Source organism: Haemaphysalis longicornis, unplaced genomic scaffold (genome assembly GCF_048455015.1).
Source record: "Haemaphysalis longicornis isolate Haplotype H1 unplaced genomic scaffold, Haemaphysalis longicornis Haplotype H1 scaffold_4, whole genome shotgun sequence".
Lineage (NCBI taxonomy): Eukaryota > Metazoa > Arthropoda > Arachnida > Ixodida > Ixodidae > Haemaphysalis > Haemaphysalis longicornis.
In genome coordinates, this window is record NW_027526361.1 from 88,226,240 (window position 1) to 88,251,799 (window position 25,560).

Below are 25,560 nucleotides of genomic sequence, written 5' to 3' on the forward strand. Positions count from 1 at the left end.
TCCCTCCTCGACACAAAAATATTGTAAAGAGGACAAGATAAAAAAACGCAGCGCAAGCTGCAGCCATGGCCGGCGGCGTACCCCGTTAGGGTGGTGACTTACTTCTCTACTTTTTGACTTAACTTCTTTCCCCTCTACATTAATTAAACGTTGTCAGCAACAACAACTATCTTCCCAGGCAAGCACGAAGCAGAGCGCTAGCAAGATGCCAGATACCTTTGTATTCCAGAAATTGCAGCGCGACCAAGAAAAAAATGCTAAAAGGTTTGCCTGCAACATCGCCTACTACAAACCGTAGCCATTTTTTCGTGAACAAAAACATGCATAAAAAAACTAAAGACAACCTCACCCTAGTAGCACCTCTAACAATATCAGGTATGTGGATGAATGCAGTATTTTTTGGCAACAGATTTCTGAGAAATACATTTTAATCAAATGAATAAAACCGTTCATCCCTCACATATGCAAAAACTATTAGCTGAAGCTACAGGTTAGCGGCGTAAAAAGTGAATATCGAGTAGTAAGTGTTTTCGAAAGATAAGCACATTTCGCTAAGTACACAAAATTTCTCTTGCATGGAATATTCGCAGTTGTCGGCGTGAAGCGTATTAGCTTTACGAAAGTAAATATTACAAAGAATGGACCAAAATAAATTTGTCGTCTCCTTTTGGCACCTTCGAGAAGACTAAATTTGCACTTATCATTTGTTGACCTTTCCTAAGAAAAAATAAATGAATGTCGTCACTAACAAGAAGTAAACCAAATAAAGCTCTCTCAAGTTTGGGAGACGTTCAATTGGAAGTGTCGTTCGACAAGAACCGGCACTTTTTGGTGGGATTCATGTTCGAACCAAGGGGGCAGTTGAAGGCGCGTGCGAAGGGCGGGAAGTGCCGGACGGCTTCATTGCATGCCTGGGGCCGGGTGTTTTCTTTCGCGGCGCACAGTATGTGACACATGGTGATGAAGAAGATCTGCTCTCCGGTGAAGTCCTCCATGCCGACGAGCCGCGCGTCCTCGGTGCCGTTCAAATGCTGCGAAGGTAAGAAACCGAGCCTGCTTTGCACTGCTGCCGCACAGTTCCATAGAAAGGAAGAGAATGCCGTTTATTGTTCCTGACGAAGTCTGTCCAGCAGATAGCCTAACATGCTACGCCAGGTGAAAAAAAAGTGACTCCGACATGAGTTCTGAAGTACTTCGGGGTAAAAATAAAAGTGGTAAAACGCACTGCAGCAGTGTTCGAACGCGCCGGAGAAATGTTCACTTGCAATTTGAGCAGATTTCAGACACCACGGAGCGACCACACGCCATCATGAGATCAGTGTGTCGGGGTAAAAATAAAAGATGTGGTAAAATGCATTGGAGAAGTGTTCTGACGCACCGGAGAAATGTTCGCTTTAAATTTCAGCAGAGTTGAAACACCGCGGAGCGAGAACTCGCCATCATGAGTTCAGTGTGTCGGGGTAACAATAAAAGATGTGGTAAAACGCATTGGATAAGTGTTCTGACGCACCGGAGAAATGTTCACTTTAAATTTCAGCAGAGTTAAAACACCGCGGAGCGACAACAAGCCATCATGAGATCAGTGTGTCAGGGCAAAATAAAAGATGTGGTAAAACACATTGGAGACGTGTTCTGACGAACCGGAGAAATGTTCACTTTAAATTTCAGCAGAGTTGAAACCCCGCGGAGCGAGAACACGCCATTATGAGTTCAGTTTGTCGGGGTAACAATAGATAGATGTGGTAAAACGCATTGGATAAGTGTTCTGACGAACCGGAGAAATGTTCATTTTAAATTTCAGCAGAGTTCAAACGCCGCGGAGCGAGAAGACGCATTCATGAGATGAGTGTGTCGGGGTAAAAATAAAAGAGGTGGTAAAACGTATTGGAAAAGTGCTCTGACGCACCGGAGAAATGTTCGCTTGAAATGTGAGCAGAGTTTCAAAAACCGCGGACCGAGAACACGCCATCATAAGTTCAGTGTGTCGGGGTAAAATAAAAGAAGTGGTAAAACTCACTAGAGATTTGTTCGAACGCACCGGAGAAATGTTCCGTTTCAATTTTAGCATGGTTCTGACCCCGCGGAGACAGCGCATGCCATCATGATTTCAGTGTGTCCGGATGAAAATTAAATAAGTGGTAAAACGCTCTGGAGAAATGTTCGATTTCAATTTGAGTACAGTTCAGAACACCGCGGAGCGACCACAAGCGATCATGGCACGTTCCGCGCTAGCACAGCAGTCATGCTGAACACATCCCCGAATTGTTCATTGGGACACCACGCAGAGTTTGAGAGTGGAAAGGTAATAAACACGGTCCTGTAGGACATGTGTCATCAATGATCAGCACTGTTAATGAATGTGAAGTAGGCCTGAACTGCAAAGGAAGCTGCGGAAGGCCATCGTCGCACGTGAAGATTATTTCACATTCTTTAACTTTCCTTGGTTAAACCGGTTCTTTTCGAATCAAGACTTCTTAGAAATATTTGGTACGTTTGAATGAATGAACGATTAAAATATATTCAAGGCAGCAGCACATATTCTTAATAATTTTTCTGACCATTGAATAATAAAATTTAGTTTAGTTTTACTAACCGAAATCATACTTGAGTGATTGATTGAAGTTTAAATGTAGGGGTTACCGGAAGGTTCGAACATACTTTTTGGCTTCAATTAACGCCTCGCCAGGGGCAAAGCCTAGCTTGTATTGTTTGGGGGTTGACGCGAAAAAAAAATAATTTCTGTTGTGACCTTTTCTGGCGTGAAAGCAATAAGCCACTATGACACCGAACATTTAAAATAAGCCATGGTATTACTCAATAGGCGCAGCAGCTAAAGCTCAACGAACTCAGTTCAGGAATGAACGGAAGTGTTAGGACTGAATTTAGCATGCAAATTTGTCTGGTACGGACTCCAAGAAAAAGTTGGGCATCAGCTATCCAAGACATGCGTGTCATAAAATGGAGGCGTAGTGTAAAAAAGTACCAGATAAACAAATGTATGCCTGCATTCCAGTATCAGAGTTGAATTAGTGTGAACACTCTTCATGAAGGCGTCCTGAAATCCAACAGCAGATGCGTTCTGATCTACCTACTTCTGCGGATGACTAATAATCATTTTTACCCTGCTGCATACCAGGAACTGACGATGTTCGTATTTCGAAGCGCATTATTGCTTGGTGTCTTTGTTCACCTCAACCAGCGCACCCACACCCCGTCTTTTCCTTCCACTTTAATAAAATTAGACTGAAAACACAACACCTATTTTGGGGCTCGTATGCCGGAACTTTGATGGCGGGCGTTTCTACATATTTCTATTGCGCGTGCGGCGAGAAGCTTTTGCTCTGTGCCAGTCATTATGCAAAGACTGCCTTCCATGGTACACCGCGAGGGCCCGGGACCGGCATTGTCTTTGTAGTCGGCCGAAGCAACCCGCAAGGTATGGCGATTACCGTACCTGTTTATAGGCGGCGTAAGTAACCTCCAATGCTGGCAGGTTGGGGAACACCAGGCGGCTGTGGTCTTCAGAACACTGGAATGCTGTGCGCAGCTTGGCAGCTTCCAGATCCCGTGGAAAATCGGTGCCCGGGGCAGGCACTGTCAGCACGGCAGCTTCCATGGCGTCCACCAGGAGCTGTGCGTAGTGGAATCCTAGCCCCCCGTACAGCATCCCGACTGTTCCTCTGGTGTAGTGCAGAGGGGGCCCTATGGCCGCGGTCCCAATTGTGATAACATTGAGCGGTGGGATGTAGTTGGACAGGCTTGACACTTTCAGGCGGTAGATGGCGGCAGCGCGCACGCGATCGGACCTGCGGAAAGACAGAGCGCGTCGCTCCGTCAGCTATACACGCGCACAAGCAGCAGTAACCAGTAATGCCGGGTGGGCCACTAAAAAAAAAAAAAACTTGGTCTTTTACGGCATAAACTTCGAGGTACACCTAGTGACGTTAAGCTTTTAGCGTACAATTCCATAATTAAGCCTAAACTGGAGTATGCAGCGGTTGTTTGGGACCCGCACACGAACAAAAATATTAACGAATTGGAAAAGGTTCAGAGGAGGGCTGTTAAATTATCTGTAATAAATATAATAGAAGTGTTTCTCCGTCATGCCACTCAACAAAGTTCTATCACTACACACTAGATGCCAAATTATCCGCTTAGCTTTTCCGGAACACCTAATTAAGTGTACGACTGGATTATCACACACTCTATTCATTAGTCCGTTAGCCACGAGGAAAACACGACACACAGATAGCCAGTTGTTCCCCATACTTTTAAGTGTTCATACTTTCCACGCACGGTAGACGACTGGAATAAATTGCCAAAAAGCATTTTCAGTGGTACTTTCACGAAAGCCCAATGCGATCATTTTAGCAACTTTTAATTACCGACGTTCGATATTTTAGCGATGCTTCTCGAAGTTGTACGTGATTACCACATTTTCCAGTTTTACTTGGATTGGAAACCCTGTTTTGTGTGTACGGAAATTTAATTTCCCCTTGGCCTGTTTATTTTGTAGTCTCCAAGTGAATTGCATTGTACCACTGTTTTTTTTTGCACCATTGTTTTTATTGCATTCTATACTATTGCATTGTATATGCGTGTACATTGTTTTTGTTTTGCCCATCCTGCTTGGACCATTTACCTGGTCTGCAGTATTGGGTAAATAAATAAATAAATAAATAAATAAATAAATAAATAAATAAATAAATAAATAAATAAATAAATAAATAAATAAATAAATAAATAACACCTGCTGAGCTGTTTCTTGTGCTAATTAGGTAGTGTACCGTGAAGTTGTACACACGTAGGAACTCGCGGGTGCTGTCGAAACAAGGGCTCCTGCCGGAGGCGTGTGGGAATGGGAAAAGGCTGGAACTCGTGTTTTCTTGGAACTCTCCCGAAATAAATTGCACCAAGGTGGTGTGCTCAAACGACTACTTACCCATTGGAAGTGTTAACTCACTAGGTATGAAGGGTACTCATCAGTCACACTTTCGTGATAAATAACATGGGCGGGAACGGGGAGGGGCGTGGCTGCAGAAGCTCCCAGCAGATAGATCTATACGGGCGCGGGAAAAATTCAACTGAATTCCACGTATAGAGAGGTTTAAGGTAAAAAATCCCGCTCGCGTCCTTATACGCGTGTAACGACAAAATCCTGAAATTGCGTTTTTTTTGGAAAACTGTATGGGCATCATTGGCAATCAAAAAAGAATTCTATATACCAAAGGATGTTTATTATCGAGTAATTTGTAATTTTCTCACAATCCTGATCGGTGGGTGTTATGAAACAATTTTCTAAAACAGTGTTTAGATACCTACATAAGTTACCTCTATCAAAAAAAAAGGTTAATAGGTGAACTGGCCTGTGATAAAAAATAAACATATGAAGAACAATTTCAGCACTCCTGACTCTCTCCCGGGTATGGTTTTAAAAATTTCAGCGATATCCAGCTCCTACACCATACTCAGAATGTACTCATGAAATGTGAAGCGGTTTGAATGCGTAGTTTGGCTAGGAGTTTAAACACCTGTTGATATCAACAGGTTTGTTGAGAGGTCTTTTAAGCTTGTGAAGCGTTTTATTCAAAAAAAAATTTTCTCCCCTTTAATAATGTCGCAGGGCGAAATCCTTCATAATGGTTTTGTGTATTTGTATTAGTAACATTTATTACCAAAAACCTATTGTACTATTTAATAAATGAAACATTTATTTCAGAATCTTCCAGAACACCCGTTTTGTTCCGAAATGCAGAATCGGCCCAATAGGAAAATCGGAATACCGTATAACTACTTTTTAGATATCCTCCAGGGCTACATATATCAGCAAAAAGCACTTGGATATGTCAACCTGAGATCGTGATAATGACGAATTTACGGAAACATAATTTTCCATTTTTCCTTGCTTAGGAGTACAATTTCAAGAACATTGGCCGCGTATCTGCTCCCTTCGTTGCAAATATCGAGAAAAGACCATAGTATTTGTCAAAGTTTGCCAAGTAAATGGTTCCCTTCGCTTTCCCGCTCACCTCTCATGTTGTCCCTCTTGCGTCGCGCTCCTCCCAAGGTAAACGCGCTTAAGGTTTGCTCAAGTTTACCCTGTTCAACTGCTGCAGGCCGGGTGCCTCGATGCCAGCGCTGCCGTACGGCGGATGTTGTAAATTGTATTTGAATATAGCGCTGAACCGTCACGTCGTTGGAATGAGCCGCGCAAGGAAGACGACGAGGAAGAGGAGCTGTACGTCAAGCACGCAGCGCGAGCTGTACTCTTGCTTTGTCTTCCAAAAAAGAACACGACGACGCTTGCTGCGATGGATGCCGGGTTTTGCGTCTCTTTTCTTCGGCGCCACTAAAAGCCGAAGCGCGGTTTTCCCACAGCGGAGACGCGCGTGAATTGAGGCACCCTACTACAATGTTTATAGAACCGCGTTGCCCTAGTCCACGTGCGTTCGGAGTAGAACATGGAACCTATCTAGTGGAATCTTTCGTAACTGTTGCGGCTTGATTTGATAAAATTCGGCCAGATACTGCAGTGGCGCGGGCGACAGCAGGCGACAGTGTGCATTTTTTTTCTGCAGTGCATGTAATTTCTCATTTCGCAAAAATCAGGCATAATGAATGTTTGTAAAGGAACACTGTAAATATCCCGTGTGTATCAATGTTCGGCCTTATATTTACGTCATGTCTTGATTTTGTTCAACAATGTTCACACGTATGAACATATAGAAACTGTACCTTACGTTTAAATTTGGCTGTGAGTATATAAGACTATTGCTCAGACTTCGCTTCACCTTGGCCGAGTGGCTGAATCGACTCACAGACAGACAGACATACATACAGACAGACCGAAAGTTCTGGGTTTAAGTAGCCCAAGAAAGTCTATCGTCTTTAAAATGCCCCCTTAGTGAGCCCCTACGTCATGGCCCGGATGTACTCTCCATATTGCAAGTCTCTAGTTGTATCAGGTTCGGCAGGTGATGAATGAATCAGTCAGCCAGTCGGGCGCTTTTCTTGATAGGGATAGATTTCTCTGTCATTTCTAAGAATGCGAGCGAAGCCTTTCTTCAAACAGCATTAAGAAACTGGATCCGGGAGGGATGTCTGCCAAAGCATAGAAAATACTGGTTCAGTGCCCTTTCGATGTACTTGGCACTGACATAGTGACCAGTGATAGGTTCGCGCATGAACACACAAACACGCACGCACACCCCCAGAATCTTTTCCTCAATGACTTTTCAAGCGGATGACACTCCTTGCCTCTGTTGAAGAGGGTGATGATGGTTTCTCTCCTCCTTTCTCTGGATTACACCCCCGCTGCTCCGCATGGAGGAAAAATTGATGATGGACATCCTCAACAGGGACGATGGTGTGATGTGCTGCTTTGTTACCCCCGCATGACCCCCGCCTCTCTTGAGTAATGTATCGATCCTGCCTCTGTTTCACTTATCACTTTTATTACAGACTCAACGAGGTCACACTGTTGCGTCCTCGCGCATCGTCCTCTCTATGTTCTCAAGATTACAATGGTAGGGGTGATGGCAACGATCATGAGAGGAATGGGGTGGTGGAGCTGCGTAGAAAGGAACGCTTTTGCTCGGATTCTGGAGTCTGTTTTATGGTTGAAATATCATTTAACAACAGCAACTACAAGATTGAAATACCGAAAGCGGATAATTTGCAAACCGCTATTGAGTATTAAATTCCTCAACGACGACGCCGACCTTTCGTTGTCGAATAACAGTATTGAGAGATTTGAATTACCAAAGCTCTTAATACCTCACAAAATTACGTTCCCACGTGAATCAAACCCGAAGACACCTTAGTGAATTTCCGATAGTAATCGCGGAATGAGGAAATAGGAAATATTGCTGGTACAGAAATTTGTCATCAACCGTATTACATATTCCCTGCCGTATCTCTGGGACACCGATGCGCACCTTGTCAAAGTTAGCAATCTTATTAAGAAGGCATATATGGCAACACTGTATACTTTCGCGAACGAAACTACTGCCAGATTTGCAATTTCCAACATTCCTCGTCACTAGGGCTTCCAGCCTCGCCGCCAGACTAAACCGACAGCCACCACGACCGACTAACCCACACGATGCAATCTGTTTCTCTCTGTCTCTCTGTATCTCTCTCGCAAAATGCAGTGGTTCATGCTGTTTTTATGGCAGCATTTCTAACCCCGCAGGATAACGGCCACCTCGGTTACCTTCACTCCACCTTGATCTCTTGTTTCATGGCCCGACCAACCCTGACGAAACGGGAGTTCAGCTCGCTTCGGCAATCTGGCCAGAGGCCACACCCGCATCCCCCAACCAAAGCTGAACCTGTGTCAACAATACAGAGCTCTCTCTCTCTCTCTCTCTCTCTCTCTGTGTGTGTGTGTGCTTGTGCGTGTGCTTGTGGTTGTGCTTGTGCGTATGCTTGTGGTTGTGCTTGTGCGTATGCGTGTGCATGGGCGTGTGCGCACGCGCGCGTGCGTGCGTGCGTGTGTGTGTGTGTGTGTGTGCGTGCGTGCGTGCGTGTGTGTGTGTGTGTGTGTGCGTGTGCGTGTGCGTTTGTGTACGTGTGCGTGTGCGTGTGCGTGTGTGTGTGTGTGTGTGTGTGTGTGTGTGTGTGTGTGTGTGTGTGTGTGTCTTGCGCGCTAATAAAATTGAATTTACGTAGCATATACGGTCAATATAAAATCGGCGGGCACGGACACTGAAGAAAGTATAGTCGACTATACAGCCAACGTTTCTCCGGAGAAAACATCCAAGAAATATTTTTGTTTTCAAGTAAGCTAGTGTGTTAGTGCCTCCAGCGGTCTTCTTCAATTTTAGTGGTCAGGATACTCCGTGCTTATTGGTAGAAAAGACGACCGCACGAGGCCTAGGTGCACTTCGACATCCTAATAAGCGCATTAGAGTGCGCACACTAAGAAGGGAGACCTAGGAAGGATATGCGCTAGTCCGAACCAGTCCAAACGACAACCGACTACCCGTACTTCCACGATTAGCAGGTCAGCTGCTTCAATTCATTGTAATTAAAACAGGCAACTCACAAAGGTTTTCGAAGCCAGCTGAAAAGAAGTCGCTTTTGCAGTGACTGTATGGCAAATTTTTCTTTGAACGAAAACAGTTTTCAAGTAACTAAAGCTACCGCAGAAGTCTCGACCTCACGTTACCTCGAGCCAAGCCGCCTTTACAACATCGCCATTCGCGTCCCAGTTCGGGTTTCTGCATCCTGTCGGGTCCAACCCTGTATAGCGTTGCCTGTCGCGTCCCAGACGCCCAGTTCGGTCGCTCATCGGCGGTGTGGCGCACGCAAGCGGACGTGACACTAGGTCACGTCCGCTTGGATAGTGAATGGCGAGCACTATCCAAGACGGAATCACGTGGGTAGGGTAGCGAGTAGTGAAGGGCAGGACATTGCACTAGAAGCAGCGTGCCGGCTGACGTCTCTACGGCAACGCACCCTCTCCACAGAGTCCACACTCGAATGCCGCTATCTCTGCGCTATCTCCCGCTGCTACACAGCGGGGCGGACCTATGGAGAAACTTCACTGACGTGCCCCTCTGCTGTTAATTCAATAAAACCAAGTATGATATGATATATTATTATTCGGCAAGCATCCTCAGATAATGAATGGCAGCCTACCATTGTCCCTGAAGAACAAAGTGTACGTCAGTTGCATTTAGCGGTACTCATATACGGGGCCGAAACTTGGAGGCTTATGTAAAGGGTTCAACTTAAATTGAGGACGACTCAGCGAGCAATGGAACGGGAGATGATAGGTGTAACATTAAGGGAGAAGAATAGAGTGGAGTGGGAAAAAGAACGAACGCTTGTTAATGACATAAGTAGAAATTAAGAAGAAGAAGAAATGGGCGTGGGTAGGGCACGTAATGCGAAGTCAAGATAACCGTTGATCATTAGGGACAACAGAGTGGATCCCTAGAGAAGGCGAGCGTGGCAGGTGGCGGCAGAAGGTTAGATGGGCTGATGAGATCAAAAAGTTTGCGGGGATAAATTGGTCGCAGTTAGCACAGGACCGGGAAAATTGGAGATCTATGGGAGAGGCCTTTTTTCCGTGCAATAGGCGTAAATAGGCTGGTGGTGGTGGTGGTGGTGGTGGTGGTGGTGGTGGTGATGATGATGATGATGATGATGATATTAATAAACTCATTCTAAATTCCTGACACACAGCGTGCCCCTTCTTGTCTACTGATTGCTAATGTGAAACATAGAAGACCCAATCCTTGCGAGGAAGACGCCATGAAAGCGCGACCAGAAGCGCGAACTCTCGTGCGCAATAGTGTTAGCACGGGCAAGCACTTTCGCAGGCCGAAAATCTTATGGGAGGTTTTTCGAACACCTGGGATGTGTGCTTTCGGAGAAATGTGCGTCAAACTGGCCAATCAAAAACTGACTATATCTTCACGTGTTTCTGTTTAATAACATTAACTAAGTATAGACCCCCCTTAAAGGGACACTGAAGTGATTTGTAAACAATGCGGGATTACGAGCGCAAATTGTAGTCCGGAGTCCCTAGGCCCTGTTTCGACCACTCTGAGCACGTTTACGCGAATTTATATAGTTGAAAAATCAATTCGAAAATGCTGTCCTCCTCTCTGCACTCTCGCCCATTTTCTGTGGCGTTTTCGTGTGACGTCAGCAGGAGAGGAGCTGGCAATTGGCTACGCCACTGCACGGCTCGCCGACCTTCTGCGACCGAGTCAGTCGGCCCAACGTTTAGTCCGCCGGCCGCCGACGGGTCGTCGCAATTCGCTCGATCAGTTGAAACTAAGCCACAACACGTTTGGGAATCGAAGAATGTGCCTTTCTTTACTTCGTTAGTTTGTACACTGTATCTAGCTCCAAGTCAAGGACGCTTCACACAAGCGCTGCACAAGCGCACATGCGACGCTTCGCTGACTGGTACGCCAGTAGGAAAATATAAGGCCTCTTGAAGGGGGAGAAGAGTCAGCGAAGTCAATATAGGTACTAAGGAAATAAAATCAACTGTTATTTTTACCGTACAGCGTAAACCTAGGGTGCGGGAAGCACTTTTTTTTTGCGCTGGGCGTACAAGCACAGCGGTCAGCACCACGACTACGCTTCTGCGAACGCTTTTCCGTCTACGAAATGCAATTCCTAGACGTGAGCTATTGTGGAAACTCGGGGGACGCTTCCTGCACGAGCGCAATACAACAAATAGCCACCTAAGCTGCTTAAAATACTGAAACTTAATAAAAGTGTAAACTGGTTATACATTATATACCTTATATTTCATATGTCAGGCAGCCCCCGCGCGTGGCCTAGTGGTTTTGGAGCGCTGGGTATGTCACCGCAATTGTTTTGCCAGTCGCAAGTTCGAATCCTCACGGGTACATGCTTTTTTTTTTATAAGTTAACTTTTTCGTTTTTCGCCGATGTTTTCTATGCTGCGTTCATCTTTTTTTGGGCCGCAACGTTCATTGCTCCACGAACTAGTCCGCAGAACTCGCGCAGGCTGGCACTGGCGCGCTAGCGAGTTCTCGTTGGCGTGCTGTTGCCATAAGCACCGACTACTTGCGGGCAGCGGGCACAGGCCAGAATCAACAGACCCTTGGCCTGGTGCGAACACGCTTTTTACGATACAGGCATGAGTGAGGAAAGCTCCAAATATGGGGGAAAAGCGCATGTATTTGAGCGTCTGCGGGGACGCGGAGGGCGTTAATGCACTGCGTAGGCCTCAGCTAGTGAATGCTACGATTCCAAGCCGTCCTGGGAGGCTTATCTTATGCATTTTACAGCCGACAACATGGCAGAAGCGCGGTACTACGATTACTGGGATATTGAGAATGCCCATCTAACGACGCCATCGGATATCAAACATGTTTTTTTACAGAGCCGAAACCGAAACCGAAACTTGTTCGATTGCTAACCTTTGGCATCGTCCAATCACGGTGCCCCCTCCTCCTAACGTCACAGCTTAGTTTGTGCGGCCGCCACAAACCGCGCATGGCAGTTTTTCTTCTTTCGCGCTTTGTAAAATAATTACCGATTTGTCAACCGGATAAACGATGAAAAGTGTGCTAATTTGAGCCAGTCTACGCAGTGCAAGCAAAAACAGGAGCTTGACAAATTCACTTCAGTGTCCCTTTAAACTAGTTATGTACCCCATCGAATAAAAATCGTCATACCAATACACTATTATTACTGACAAATATTTATACAGTAATAAAAATAAAATACCCTTTGTCTAACAACACTATTTTTGTCTCAGCATTCTTGATGTTGATACTGCTGATCTGTCAAGCTGTCCTCGGAGTCAGTTTTCTTTTCCGGCCTCCGGCATCGTGTAGGTTGCATAAGATGATGCCAAAAATTTCATTGCTAATTTTTTAACAAAAAGTGTACAGGATGCTGTCCCTTGAAGGGATAATGAAAGGCGGTTGAGGCCACTAAATAAACTAGCGCAATCGTTAGCTTGGGTGGCCAACGTCATCTGTGCCATACACAACACTTTTACGTGCAGCGGATAGCTCGCACTTTCATTGCAAAGTTTTTCGCCGTGTTCCCACCTGTTCCTGCGTGTTTTTAGGCTCGGCCAACTCCCCGCGTGTTGTCATAAATTTCCCCATGTGCATCACGAAGCCGAAATCTTGCAATTTGACGGGTTCTTATCCAACTTCCTGCGAATAGAAGCTGCTTCTGCTTAGTGTCTACGGGCTGCCGTGGCGCCTTGGGAAAATTAGCGCTTCCTGCAGCACGCTTAACGCTATCGTGTCCGTTCGTGTTTATCTTTTGTACTCCATTACCACGCCTCTCGGTTAAGAGCATTGGCTAGGCCGAGATGACGATGACACGACGGCGACGCTAACTTCGGAGTTGGCAGACCTCCTTGTCATACGACGCTGACGGCGGCACATACACGTAGGCCGATCGGAAGTCCGCGTGGTGGGACTGGCTCGCTGACAGAAGACACCGACAATGCGGCCGAAAGGTCACCGGGAATCGATCGAGAAGCAAAAACTGTGCCCCGGTGACACAGCCTAGTCTAGTTGATATCTACCTATAGTTGATAAACATAGGGTCGCGTAGGAGTTACCCGGAATGTGAGGGTCTGGGAGCAGGAAATGGAATGCACGGAGCACTCTAAAAAAAGTCCATGTGCCGTACCGGGCAACCCTCCAGCTGCTTTTTGGGTCGCGGGTTCGATTCCCGGCCGCGGCGGCCGCTTTTATGATGGAGGCGAAAGCAAAAACGCCCGTGTGTTCGAGATTTCGGCGCACGATAAAGATCCCCAGGAGGTCAAAATTAATCCGGAGCCCTCCACTACGGCGCGCCTCATCGCCTCCGTTGCGTTGGCGCGTTAAACCCTACAATCAATCAATCAGCTGCTTTTTGTTCGGTTATAAGTGCTTACAACCGATCGAAATAACGGAATGGAATACTACAACTGTGTACAGTGGTGATATCGCTAAGGGTGAACCGGGGAGCGCTTGGCCGCTGGTGCTATCAGAGCAGCCTACCGTGCCCAGCCGAACCATCACGTATGCGCTGTGCGTGGCGAGCGATATTTTGCTTTCAGCGCGCGCATCGCGTCATCAGAGCGTCTGCTCGTCGTCTGCTGTGTTGCGTGTCGTCTGCTGTATTGTACCTTGCTTTGATCCGCGATTCTTGGATTCTTGCATGAAAGGCCGAAATATAAAAATGTTAAAGATGACAGTTTTCTCCCGTATATTGAATGAAGGTCGCAGCACCTGCGCCACCTTCGAGTGACCCATTTATTCCTGAAGCATTGCGCACATGTGCTGCTTCAGTTTCACTGGCAATCAGCAAGGTGATTTCAAGTGCGTAACAACTGGAAGTCTGTCACATGCGTGTTGAACTTGTTGGCATATAATTTTATCAGCAGATTACTGGTTGCCAGCATGCCCATCGGAAGGGCCAGTAATAAATTTGAGAAGACTTTGTACAGCGTGCCAGACTGCTGCAGATCGTCATGGCACGAGCACCGGAAGACCAACGACGCGAGGTTATTCGGCTCGCGCAGAGTGGGCATCCACAACGGTATATTGCTTCTTTAGTAGGAAGGCCTTTAAAAACTGTGAACCCAATAATACATGAAGGTGGCGTCCGCGATGACCCCAGGGCGCCTCCGCCTCGAGTAACTACAGAGGGCGAAGATGCTCGCATCATCCCCGCAGCAGTGCAGCACCCTTTTCAATCAGCGGGAGCCATCCGGCATACGTTGGACCTGGGTGTTTCCGACATTACTGTTCGCTGTCGGCTCAGAAACGCAGGCCTCCGCAGTCGTATTACATCACTGAAGCCACTTCTCACTACATCGAACAAGAACGCCAGTACCACAGAGGACTGGGGCAGAGTGATTTTTTTCGACGTGTCCACGTTGTGCACTCGACTGGACCAATGAGTGCGCGTTGGGAGACTCCAGGGATTTCGGTAAGAAATATTTACTTATGCATTCGTTGCCGTATAAGAAGTGTTGACTGATTATTATATTTTTATCATGAACTAACCATCCAAACAACGTGCAACGTGTCTCGGCCAGCGGTAGAGGAAGCGTCAGCGTATGGGGCGCGCTGTCACGACTTGGCCTTGGTCCCCTCTGCCGTATTACGGGCGCACTGACTTTAATGCACTAGTACAGCGTCCTTGGCGGTGTTCAGACACCTTATGCCAAAGGCTTCTTCACCGATGGCAATTACAAATTTCAGCAGGACCTTTCGCCGGTTCATTCCTCTAATGCGGTAAAGGATTACTTGGCAAAGCAGCAAATGCCGCTGATGCCATGGTATTCAAAAGGTGCAGACCTTAACATAATCGAAAATGTGTGGGGTCGTCTGAAAGCTGCCATGGTGCGCAGGCAAATCCATCCTGCCACTTCAGACGAGATGTGGACCACAATTAGTGAAGAGGGGTGATCAGACTTTTCTTTCGGCCCTCTACCAGTCCTTGCCACCTCGCATAGAAGCAGTCATTGTCGGGGATGGGGAGATGACCCGATGCTGAGAACAATACTGTCCTGTAACCAAAACCTGCATTCAGGAATTCTTTAGCCTTGAATTGAGTGCTTCTATGTGTATTTAAAAGATTTTTTGTAAGCAGTTGCAAAAATAAAGTGCTGTTAAAATGTGCGCGATCTTTTGAGTGAGTCTGTTTGAAACAAGTGGGCGAGTTACGCTGCTGTGCCGAAACTATTGCATTGGAGCTAAATAACAAATTACCGCTCACACGGAAACATTTCTCGTCTGTATTCCAGTTTTCACTCATTCATACCGGGGCTCAATAGCTACACCGCTACAGACGCGATAAACTAAGCAGAGGACGCGCAGACGCGCGTCGTGCTGGCAGACTTTGTGCGCGCGCTGAAAGCATAGTCTCGCTGGGCACGCTAAGCGCATGCGTGATGGTTCGTGCTGGGCACGGTACGCTGTTCTGATGGTACGGGCGGCCACGCGCTCCTGTGTTCACCCTTAGCGAGTTCACAACTACGCGCGTGCCTGGCGTCACCACAACACGGCCAAGCGTGACAGGGGCGCAAACGAGCGGCCAGTTCCGCGATATATAAACTTACGTCGGTTGGGAAAGCATGCACGTGTTCGCTCTAACAAATTTTAAGGCGATTCTCTAGTCGTTGGCTCGCGTATTTTAGACTGCGATATGTACCAAGACATGTCGATGAGAACGCGTGATGACAGGGTCGTTCTCTTTTCGCGTGATCTTTCGGCGTGGTGTGGAAGCATAAAAGTCCCGCCCCAATGCTTACATCAGGTTTTTAAGCCATGAGCGGAGTGCAGGATTCATAAGCAAAAGAATAAAAAAGGCCCAACCCGAACGCAGAAAGGGAAATGACTCCGTCCCAGAAGGATGCTGAGGCGCCGAGTGTCGCTCTAGTGGAAGGCGCCTGACGTTTTTGCAGACGTCACCGAGAAGCGAGGCATCATGGCCAGTCACGCTCGCGCTGTGCTAGGAGGTGGACGAAACGAGGGAGAATCGTGGCGCGGGCGCAAGAAATTACCAGTGGCTTAGCTCGGCTATGCCAGGATATATTCAGCAACACACATATTCAGCAACAGTAGCGCCGTGTGGTTTTTCGACTGGCTCCTAAATTTCGGTCTTCCTTTTCCCAGGAATCGACGCGTATCTACAAACGTGGAGCTATCATCCACCGATGCAACGACCAGCGGCACCTGCGACGGATAACAAACCTGACGTCATCGCCAACAACGCATAAAAGCAGAAGACATTGTGTATCCTGGCACACACATATTCAGCAAAGTGGCGCCGTGTGGTTCATCAACTGGCTCCTAAATTTCCGTCTTCCTTTTCCCAGGTTAGTGCTTACCTGTATGTAAAAACTAGCGTGTCAGTTGAATATACGGTTGCCACTGTTGCTGAATAACTACCATGGCTGACACGTGCATTTCTTGTCATGAATCTGTGAGGGACACGACACATTTGTTGTGCTCGGATTGTAAATACAGCTATCATGTAGGTGCATGCTCAGGAGTTACAGAAGCAGCCTACAAAAAGAAATCTGCAGCAGCGAAGAACACATGGAACTGTGCAACTTGTAAAACGGCAAAAAATCGAAGCAGTCAGAGCACTGAACCAGAAAAAACAGAAAACGGAATGAACTTTACGAAGGAAATGGTGAAATTCACAGAAAATTGTCCTTACGGTGAAATCACAAGTCGACGCTCGGGAAGGCGTTGCTGCCACTGTGCATGCCATTGAAAGGCCAATGCAGGAAATGTCGAGCAAGTATGATGAGGCGCTTGCCGAAAAGAGGCGTCAAAATGCTGACATGAGCAGTTTAAGAAAGCGGGTGGAAAAACTCTAAGCACAGACAAACGAACGAGAACTGTAAATGCTTAGGCAAGAAGTTAATAAGCTTGATCAATACAGCAGACGTCTTAACCTAGAAATCCATGAACTTGCCGAACAAACTAATGAAAAAGTGATAGAAAAACTGAATCTTCTGGCAGATGAACTGGAACTCCCTAGGCTATCTGAAAACGATATTGAACCCGCTCACCGGCTGCGTTATAGGGCAGGCGCAGACGGGAAAGATAAGCCATCGCATATTATACTATGTGCGCTTTTCAGCCCGCTATACCCGTGACGCTTGGCTTGAAAAAAAAAGTGAACTAAGAAGGAAGAAATGAAAGGTTTTCATCAACGAAACCTTGACTGCTCAAAACAAACACTTGTTCTGACAGAGGAAAACAAAGGCAAGAGAAATGGAATACCAGTTAGACCTGCTCAAGGACGGAAAATTCTTTGTTCGGCGCAGTCAACATGACAGAATACTAAGGATTAATTCAGCCAGTCACTTCGACCAAATAAGATAGCACCAGGACTTCACTAATTTTCTCACGCCATAAATGCACATGCCTACACGCGATAAAACATGTAGTTATCACGATGCTGCTTCGTTTAGAGAACGCAGGGCCTTAAATGGCCCCAAGACATTTTCTTTACTTCATCTCAAAGCGCGAAGTATAAGGAACAAGCATGATTCCGTCAACTTTTGTTTAGATGCTTTAGGTCATCCATTCGACTTCTTAACATTAACTTAAAATCTGGTTTTCTAACGAATGCCCCGTTGTAAATTTTTCAGGTTACAACTGCATCTCAGTTTCCCGAACTAGCAAAAGGGGAGGAGGTGTTGCTATACATCTAAGAAACACCTTCAATTACGAAGTAGTTCTAGAATACTCATTCATAGATGCCCACTACGAATGTGTGCTTGTAAAGTGTTTGAATACAACGTTGGTAGTACTTCACAGACCTCCAAATGGTGCTACAACCCCATTTATGGAATTCCTTGAGCGCATTCTAGAGTATTGTGCGTGCGTTGGTCTACCTACCATCGTTACCGGTGATTTAAATATTAATTTGGTCTAGGTGGATTCCTCTGTTCAAAAGCTACTTGATGTTTAGCTTTCTTTTGGCTGTCGAAGTATTATTGACATACCGACAAGGGTGACAAGTACGTCCGAAACGTTACTAGACGTATGTTTCACGAATTTTAAAATTGACCAATCCAATGCCGGAGTGTTAATATCAGATATAAGTGATCACATGCCATTCTTTCTCTTTTTTTCACCCTACATAACCCAGCACAACAAACATACAGACCAGGCACCTTTTCTGCGCAGAATATTATCTGCAGAAAAGATCGATTTTTTTTTTAAGCATTTAGTTGAGGAAGCCCGCTGGGACCCTGTAATGCAGACAAATGATCCCACTCGTTCCTATGACATTTTTTAAAACTATTTAAGGAGCTATTTGATAGTGCATTTCCTCTAGAACAGCTAAAAAGGCAGAAAAAATCTAGAAAATCGCGGTTTCATGCCTCTTTACTCACGAGAATAAAAGGACGAGACAAACTATTTGCATCATTTATTCGAACCAAAAACCTCGATCAGTTAGCTGACTAAAAAAAAAATAGAAATAAGTTGACATACGATATTAAACACACACGAAATTGTATTATGAGAATAGGTTTTTCAGTATCTCGAATGATTCTAGAAAAGTATGGAATTCCGTAAATGCACTACGGAACAACAACGAGAGAGAAACAATATCAGAAATAGTAATCGAGGGCATACCATATTCGGGCACTTTCCTAGCAAACAAATTCAATAATTATTTCCTAAACGCGGGTTTTTGCGCCTCTGCACCGACTAATAGCGTTAGCTGCACATCCTATATTAATTGTTCGGACTCATCAATTTTTATGTCAACCCGCCGCGGTGGCTCAGTGGCTAAGGCGTTGCGCTGCTGAGCACGAGGTCGTGGGTTCGATTCCCGGCCGCGGCGGCCGCTTTTCTGATGGAGGCGAAAAGCAAAAACGCCCGTGTGTACGAGATTTCGGCGCACGTTAAAGATCCCCAGGTGGTCAAAATTAATCCGGAGCCCTCCACTACGGCGCGCCTCATCGCCTGCGTTGCGTTGGCGCGTTAAACCCTACAATCAATCAATCAGTTTTTATGTCTCCTACTACAGCGCAAGAGAAGTACGGCCTGTTAAATAAACTAAATAATAGTAGTGCTTGCGGTGTGGACAAAATAGTGGCAGCACCTCTTAATGCAGTCGCTCATGTTATCTGTTTACCTCTATCGCACATATGCAATCTTATTATATGCTCAGGAACGTTCCCCAACCAACTTAAAATCGCAAGGGTAGCTGTCATTTTCAAAGGAGGAGATAAAAACGATCTTGGTAATTACCGGCCAATCTCTGTTTTACCTATGTTTTCTAAGGTTATTGAAGAAACAATAAACTTGCGACTTACTCACTTCTTCCAGCAGAAGAACATTATAGTTCAAAATCAATATGGCTTTCAAAAGAAAAATATCCACTGAAATGGCGTTACTGAATACTAAAGATTGACAATATACAAAATAAACTATTTACTGTTGGGTTATTTCTTGACTTCAAAAACGCCTTTGACTCTTGTCAAGCATGACATTTTATTGATCAAAATCTCCAGATACGGTGTAAGAGGAATAGCCTTAGACATCGTGAAAAGTTACCTAGAAAGCCATATGCAATACACTAAATTTGGCAATGCGACATCTCACTTCGGCGAAATCACCTGTGGAGTTCCGCAAGGGTCGATTCTATGCCCTCTACTCTTCATTATATACATTAATGCCAGAGTAAACATACCTCTAACACCAGACATTATTTTGTATGCTGACGACACCAATGTATTTTTCTCTGGACCAGATATTGACGTCCTTAAGTCGCACTCCAATCAGTGGCTAGAAAGTCTATGTAGTTGGCTAAGCGCAAACAGATTAAACTTAAACCCAAAAAAAACTAAGTATATGGTATATAGGCCCCGTAATAAAACGTATAGCAGCGAAAAGATTATTAGCTTGGAGGGACAACTTATTGATCGCGTTACATCACACAAATTTTTCGGTGTCTTTAATGAATATATAGACTGGTCCCTTCACATCAACCACTTACGAAACAGCATTGCCCGAGCAGTTGGCATGCTCTGTACGTTGCGTAATTTATTACCAGTATGGTTAAAAAAAATCACGCCATATCCACGGAATGAATGATGGTAAGTGGGGCGAAGCTCGAGAGGGGGAGATCATCGGTAACCGTAACTCTCCCGTGAAAGTTCGCCCATTACATCATTAAGAAAGACTTAAGAATGTGTGCGTACATTGTACAAATCAACTTTTATTTTCGGAGTCAATGCTCCCAGGCCCAGACCTGGTGAAAGACCCCGCGCCATCGAGGACTACCCCGCACCTTCACCACAATTTGTCACGTAGGATGGGACACAACGGTAAAGAAAGAACTTTTATTTAGGGCGAACTTGCGCCCGAACAAGACGAGAGGAAACGATCAAAGGTCCTTGCGTCTCGTTCGATCTTCGAGAACGACTGCCTGCGTTCGTGGCGTGATCTCTTGCGTGATCTCCCCCTCGCAGTGCACGTGCGCTCGCGCCTCCGTTGGCGAACACAGACAAGCTCGCGCTCCCGGTGCCGAGTTTGCGCTGCCGGTTGCAGCCGGTTCTCGCGCGTGCAACGCGGCCCACTTTGCGACATCTCCGAAAGCATGCGGCGGTCACGTACCACGAGACACAAGGGATGGACAGACCCATGACTTAAGGAGCTTCGCCCCTAAAAGCAAATTTACTACGCAACAATACACTCGCATCTTCACTACTGCCTTCTTATATGGGGGACAGCTACAAAAACGAACCTCAGCTATCTGTATTTGTTACAAAAAAGAACTCTCCCTTTAATTGAACTGCTGCCCTTTCGTTGACATACAGCACGACTTTTCTAAAAACATGAACTGTTAACAATTAACTATATCCGACTTAAAAAATTAGCTACGGTCGCGTACCGCGACGTAAATGTAACCCGTGTGAATTTTCAAGGACATTTGCCGAGAAAGACCACAGCCACAATTTACGGCATATCACGCACAAGATAAGCTTCGCACAAGCTACGGTGGACAAAAGTTGACATACCAAATTCCAAATATCCTAAATGAACACCCCACTGTAATCGCATTAATTCAGGAAAGCCCCTCGATTCATGTATTAAAAAAAATATTCATGCCTACCTTTTACAAATCCTAAACTAAATCCACACACTCTTCATACCTCCTCCCATTCCATGCAACTCAAGCGTACTGTACTTGTTTCTTCTTACTTACCGTACTTGCCCGATTCTAACGCGCACTTTTTTTCCGGAAAAATAGGTCGAAAAATCGCATGCGCGTTAGAATCGGATACGAAACCGCAACTGCCGAAACAGCGGAAATTTCGTCCCACCCATCGCGATCGCCATCTCAAGATGGCGCCAAAGCTTTTAGCAACGATTTTTCGGACGCAGGAAGCATAGGCGCCCAGGCCTTTCTATCCGCGTTCACACAAATCGTCAAATCGTTCCACTTGCGCCCTTGATAACAGCAATGGCAGCAGCGGCTCTCACGCGTTCAAAACGAGCGGTAGGCTGAAGCGTGCGCCTCTGGAGAAGCCCGCGGGATGGGCGTGCGAGGCGTGGGCCACGATCCCATCAACCATGGTTGAACGTTCGTTCAGAAGTGTGGCATCGCGAACGCGCTTGACGGAAACCAAGGACGAGATGCTGTGGTCAGCGGAGAGCGAGCAGGAGTAAGATGAGTGAGATTACTTCGAGAAATAAATCCCCGGTATCTCGCGCATTCGTTTTTCTTGCTCACAAAGTTCCGTGCGCGTTACAATCGCAGGTGCAAGTTATTCCGGTTTTTTTGCCAGGAAAATTGGGTGCGCGTTAGAATCGGGTAATTACGGTATACGATATCTGTGTATGAGATATTCATTTCATTTTTTTGCATGCGATACCTGTGTTTAAGATAGTCATTCAATTTTTTACATACCAATCTTTAATGTGCTTATGTTCAGTGTTCAATGGCATAACATTTGTATTTCTCAATTGCGATGTATCTTTTATTTTTTTCTTCTTTTTTTTTCTTCCTTACCCAATGAATGTTCATCTAGGACTGGTGATTTATGCGTGTGTAATCGGGTGAATTGGCGCTTTGTCAGGCCTTCTGTGCCTTTACACCGATCCCCCCAGGCAACTTGTATCTTGGTGTCTGAAATAAATTTCGAATCTATTCTATATGCGTAGCGCGAGCTAAAGTTCAGCTTGTTATTAAGTGCAATGCACTTCTTAAGCGACCCTGAACCTGCGTCCACCGGCGATGTCCGCATCACATACCCACGTGGGGGATTGGCCAGGAATCTCCTCGTCTTCCTTGGCAACGGGGGGAGATGGGCGCGTGCTGCCTGGCCGCTGACATGGCACATACCCACGTGGGGGATTGGCCAGGAATCGGGCGTGAGAAGGGCTAATGCACCCGCTTATAGGAGTACTGACACGAAATCTCAAAGCTGAGATCCGCTCTAGCAATCAAGTACAACGACAACACAAATAGGTGTCTGTGAATAAATGCATCTTTCTTTCTTTGTAGTTGTGTGTGTGTGTGTGATCTCTCTTTCGCGAACATTACCGAACCGCGCAAATTCAATTCGTGCATTCGCACTTTCACATTCTTCCCCTCGGGGAAATGCGGGGAATTTTTCTTAGCTTTCCTGGTTGGCTAGGATTAGCTTGATTATCATGCGTGCTGCTGCTTCAATGACACGCACACAGTATACGCATTATATGTGACACGTGTATATTTATCAAACGGCTCCCGCGCAGCGTCACCAATCGCCCCAGAGCTAAGCTGGCTCCACAGGCGCACGCCAGTCTTGCCGCGACGCACGAGCCATCGGTTCCACAGCCGGCCGCCCCTCGCATGATGATCAAGTGGACCAGTCCGCGTATTCCCAAAGCATATCCCCTAAGAGACCACGCTGACCACGCCCCTCCCCCCCTTCCAAACAGGGACGTCACAGCGTGACGTCCCTTCCTCTTCGTGCGCGACTTCATGCGACGTGGTTTTTTTCTTTTTTTTCCTTGTTTTGGGCAGCGGCCGATGGTTTCGCTCTGTGCGCGAGGCCATGCCTACGGCGCTGGGGAGCTGACGCACATGTGGTAGAAGTTAAAGGACCAACCACATGCAGCGTACTTCGGCGTTTTCTCGCGTGGCGACGCGAGCTGACGCGCGAGCAACGCCGATGTCTACGCTCGCCAGATATCGGCGTCGACGCAGCGCGAGAAAGCAGCGGAAAGCGGGCAGCAGCGGTCGGGTTTCACGTCCTTCTCGTGCTTTGGGGTCATTCCTTTCGGCAGAAGAGAATCAATTTCTTTTGTATCGTAAGCTACACTGATCGAGGTTGAGCGGTTTCGCGTGTGCCGTGAAGGGCCGTTCTGCGCAAGCGCGAGGAGCATTGGATTGGATTGGCCTGGGTTGGATTGGATTTAGATTGGATTAAATTTGATTGTGTTGGACTGAAATCCAATCCAATTGGAGTATGGGTGTGTAGAGAATAGGCCCTGCTCATTCGCCGGTCTGCGCATTCCAGAGGAGTGACGTCATAGCCGCGGCAGACGCACTGGTGCCGGTGCGTGCCTAGCTCTGCGCCTCCGTTGCGCGGTAGTCTGACGCTGCGCCGGAGCCGCTTGATAGCCGTTTTGCGCGGCTCCTGGAGAGCCGTGCTGCGCATGCTCGAGGAGCAGTGACTGGACTGGATCGGACTGGACTGGACTGGATTGAATTGGATTGGATTAGATTGGAAATCGTTTTAGCAGCAGTAAGCATGATAATCAGCTAATCCTACAGAATCAGGAAACCTAAGAATAACCAGCTGAACCGTAGCTCACGCTACGTATATCCTGGTATAGCCGAGCTAAGCCACTGCTAATTTTTTAACTTACGGTTATCGGCTGCTTTGAGACAAATGGCAAGCTATTTCTGTTCGAAAGCGCTCATTCATTTGTGGCTTGTTTGGCTTTCATTGCGGAGATCGGGTATTTGCGATAGCTTTTTTTTTAATTAAATAAGGGAGCTTTGGCTACGTCTCTTGTAGTATTATAGCATGATGGGGCTTGGCTGTTAGATTGGTGCGTGACGACCAAGCCTTGTTAACGCCATAATGCCAGCGGCGCATGCCATTCAATTCGTTGCTACCATGGCTTGCGTAGGGGAGACCGAGGTTTGCGATAGCTTTCCTTGACTCAAATAAGGGGTATCTGGTTACATCGCTTGTAGTAATAGCATTAATGCCCTCGGATCCAAGATGGGTGCGTAAGAAACAAGCGTTACCACGGCTCAAATCTCTCAAACACGACCAAAGCAAATCACTTGACAATATTCGTTGGCAGCCTCTGTTCGGGTACCAAATTCTTGGGACCTGCCTCGTCTTCAGGCGTGGTCGAGCGGTTGGGCACTTGTGTGCTGGGGTTTTGTTTTGAAAGTCCACGGTTCGAATCTTAGCAAAACTATCGTTTTTTTTTTCTTTTTTTGCAATGAGGGTTTTATCGGTTTTTTTTTTCAAGGCAAACAAAGGGAGCCAGAGTGCCTTGCCGTTTAACCTACGAGTGACGTTCGACGGTAACCTCAGTATAGAGGCAGCCTGGAAATTTGCTTTGCTCACACTTTGAATTCATGAAGCTACAGTCGGTACATAACATCAAGGTTAAATCAAGTAGCAAGCAAAGTTGTGCTAAGTGCGTCTTCGTTCATGATCCTATCTTATTTTGTTCAGATTCGACGGTAATGACTTGAAAAACATTTGGCACGATGTCAACATTTGCCCGCAAATATTTTTCTCATGAAGGCTATAGGGTCTTGATAACTGCAGTTCAACAATCGACAATAACTGCTCCTAAATGAATGGCATGTTTAATACAAACGTGCCCAGCATCGCAGCGACGCGGTGGCTGGCGCGTACGTGACTTCGCCGGTCTCATGCGGTAATACCCCTGTCACACGGGCACTTTCAATCGCGATTGAGTCGATCCGTATTGAGCTCGGTCCGGATCGGGCGCTGCTACACGGCATTTCAACCGCGATCGAGCTCGATCCCGCTCGAACTCCATCATGGTTTCTCAAGCGCGATCGAACGAAAGCGGCGTCCCCTCCAAGTAATGGCACAGAAGGTGACAACTTCAACTAACGCCACAAATTGTATCAAATAACTTGACCCGAATAAGTGTGCGGTAACACATAGTTACGTATACCTACGGCCGCACGTAGTTACCAGATGCCGGCCGCAAGTACATTGTTAGCGTCATCTGGCGTGCACGAATGCCACCGGTGCAACTTCTCCATCGCGATTGAAACGTGCCGTGTAGCAGCGGCAGTGCGTCGAGTGCACTCCAAAACTCGATCGCGATTTACTTCAATAGCGATTGAAAGTGCCCGTGTCTGCGCGTTGCCGCCGAACGACGCCGACGCTCGCGTGACGCGTGATTTCGCGTCCATGTGGTTAGGGCTTTAACCCCTTTTCGTACCTATACGTTCCGGAAAGCAAACACTCTCATAAAAGTGGTTCCTTACGGGATGTGCTTTGGGAATACGCGGACCGGGCCACCACGTGCGGAACGGTGGTCGGCGAAGACGCTGGGCGCATGGGGTGTGCGA

At 46.6% G+C, this 25,560-nt stretch overlaps 1 protein-coding gene and 1 pseudogene across 1 annotated transcript in view; one reads left to right on the top strand and one right to left on the bottom strand.

The window, feature by feature from the left end:
* Positions 1–25,560, bottom strand: part of LOC144179829 (uncharacterized) — a 33,710-nt gene continuing 8,150 nt past the window's right edge. Inside the window, exons 5-6 of the mRNA XM_077708260.1 lie at positions 3,455–3,806; positions 1–1,031 (exon numbers count right to left, since the gene is read on the bottom strand). Of these exons, the coding sequence (XP_077564386.1) occupies positions 792–1,031; positions 3,455–3,806 (592 nt within the window). The 3' untranslated portion in view covers positions 1–791. The remainder of the gene's footprint in view (positions 1,032–3,454; positions 3,807–25,560) is intronic.
* On the top strand, positions 16,408–17,354 carry LOC144180426 (uncharacterized; annotated as a pseudogene).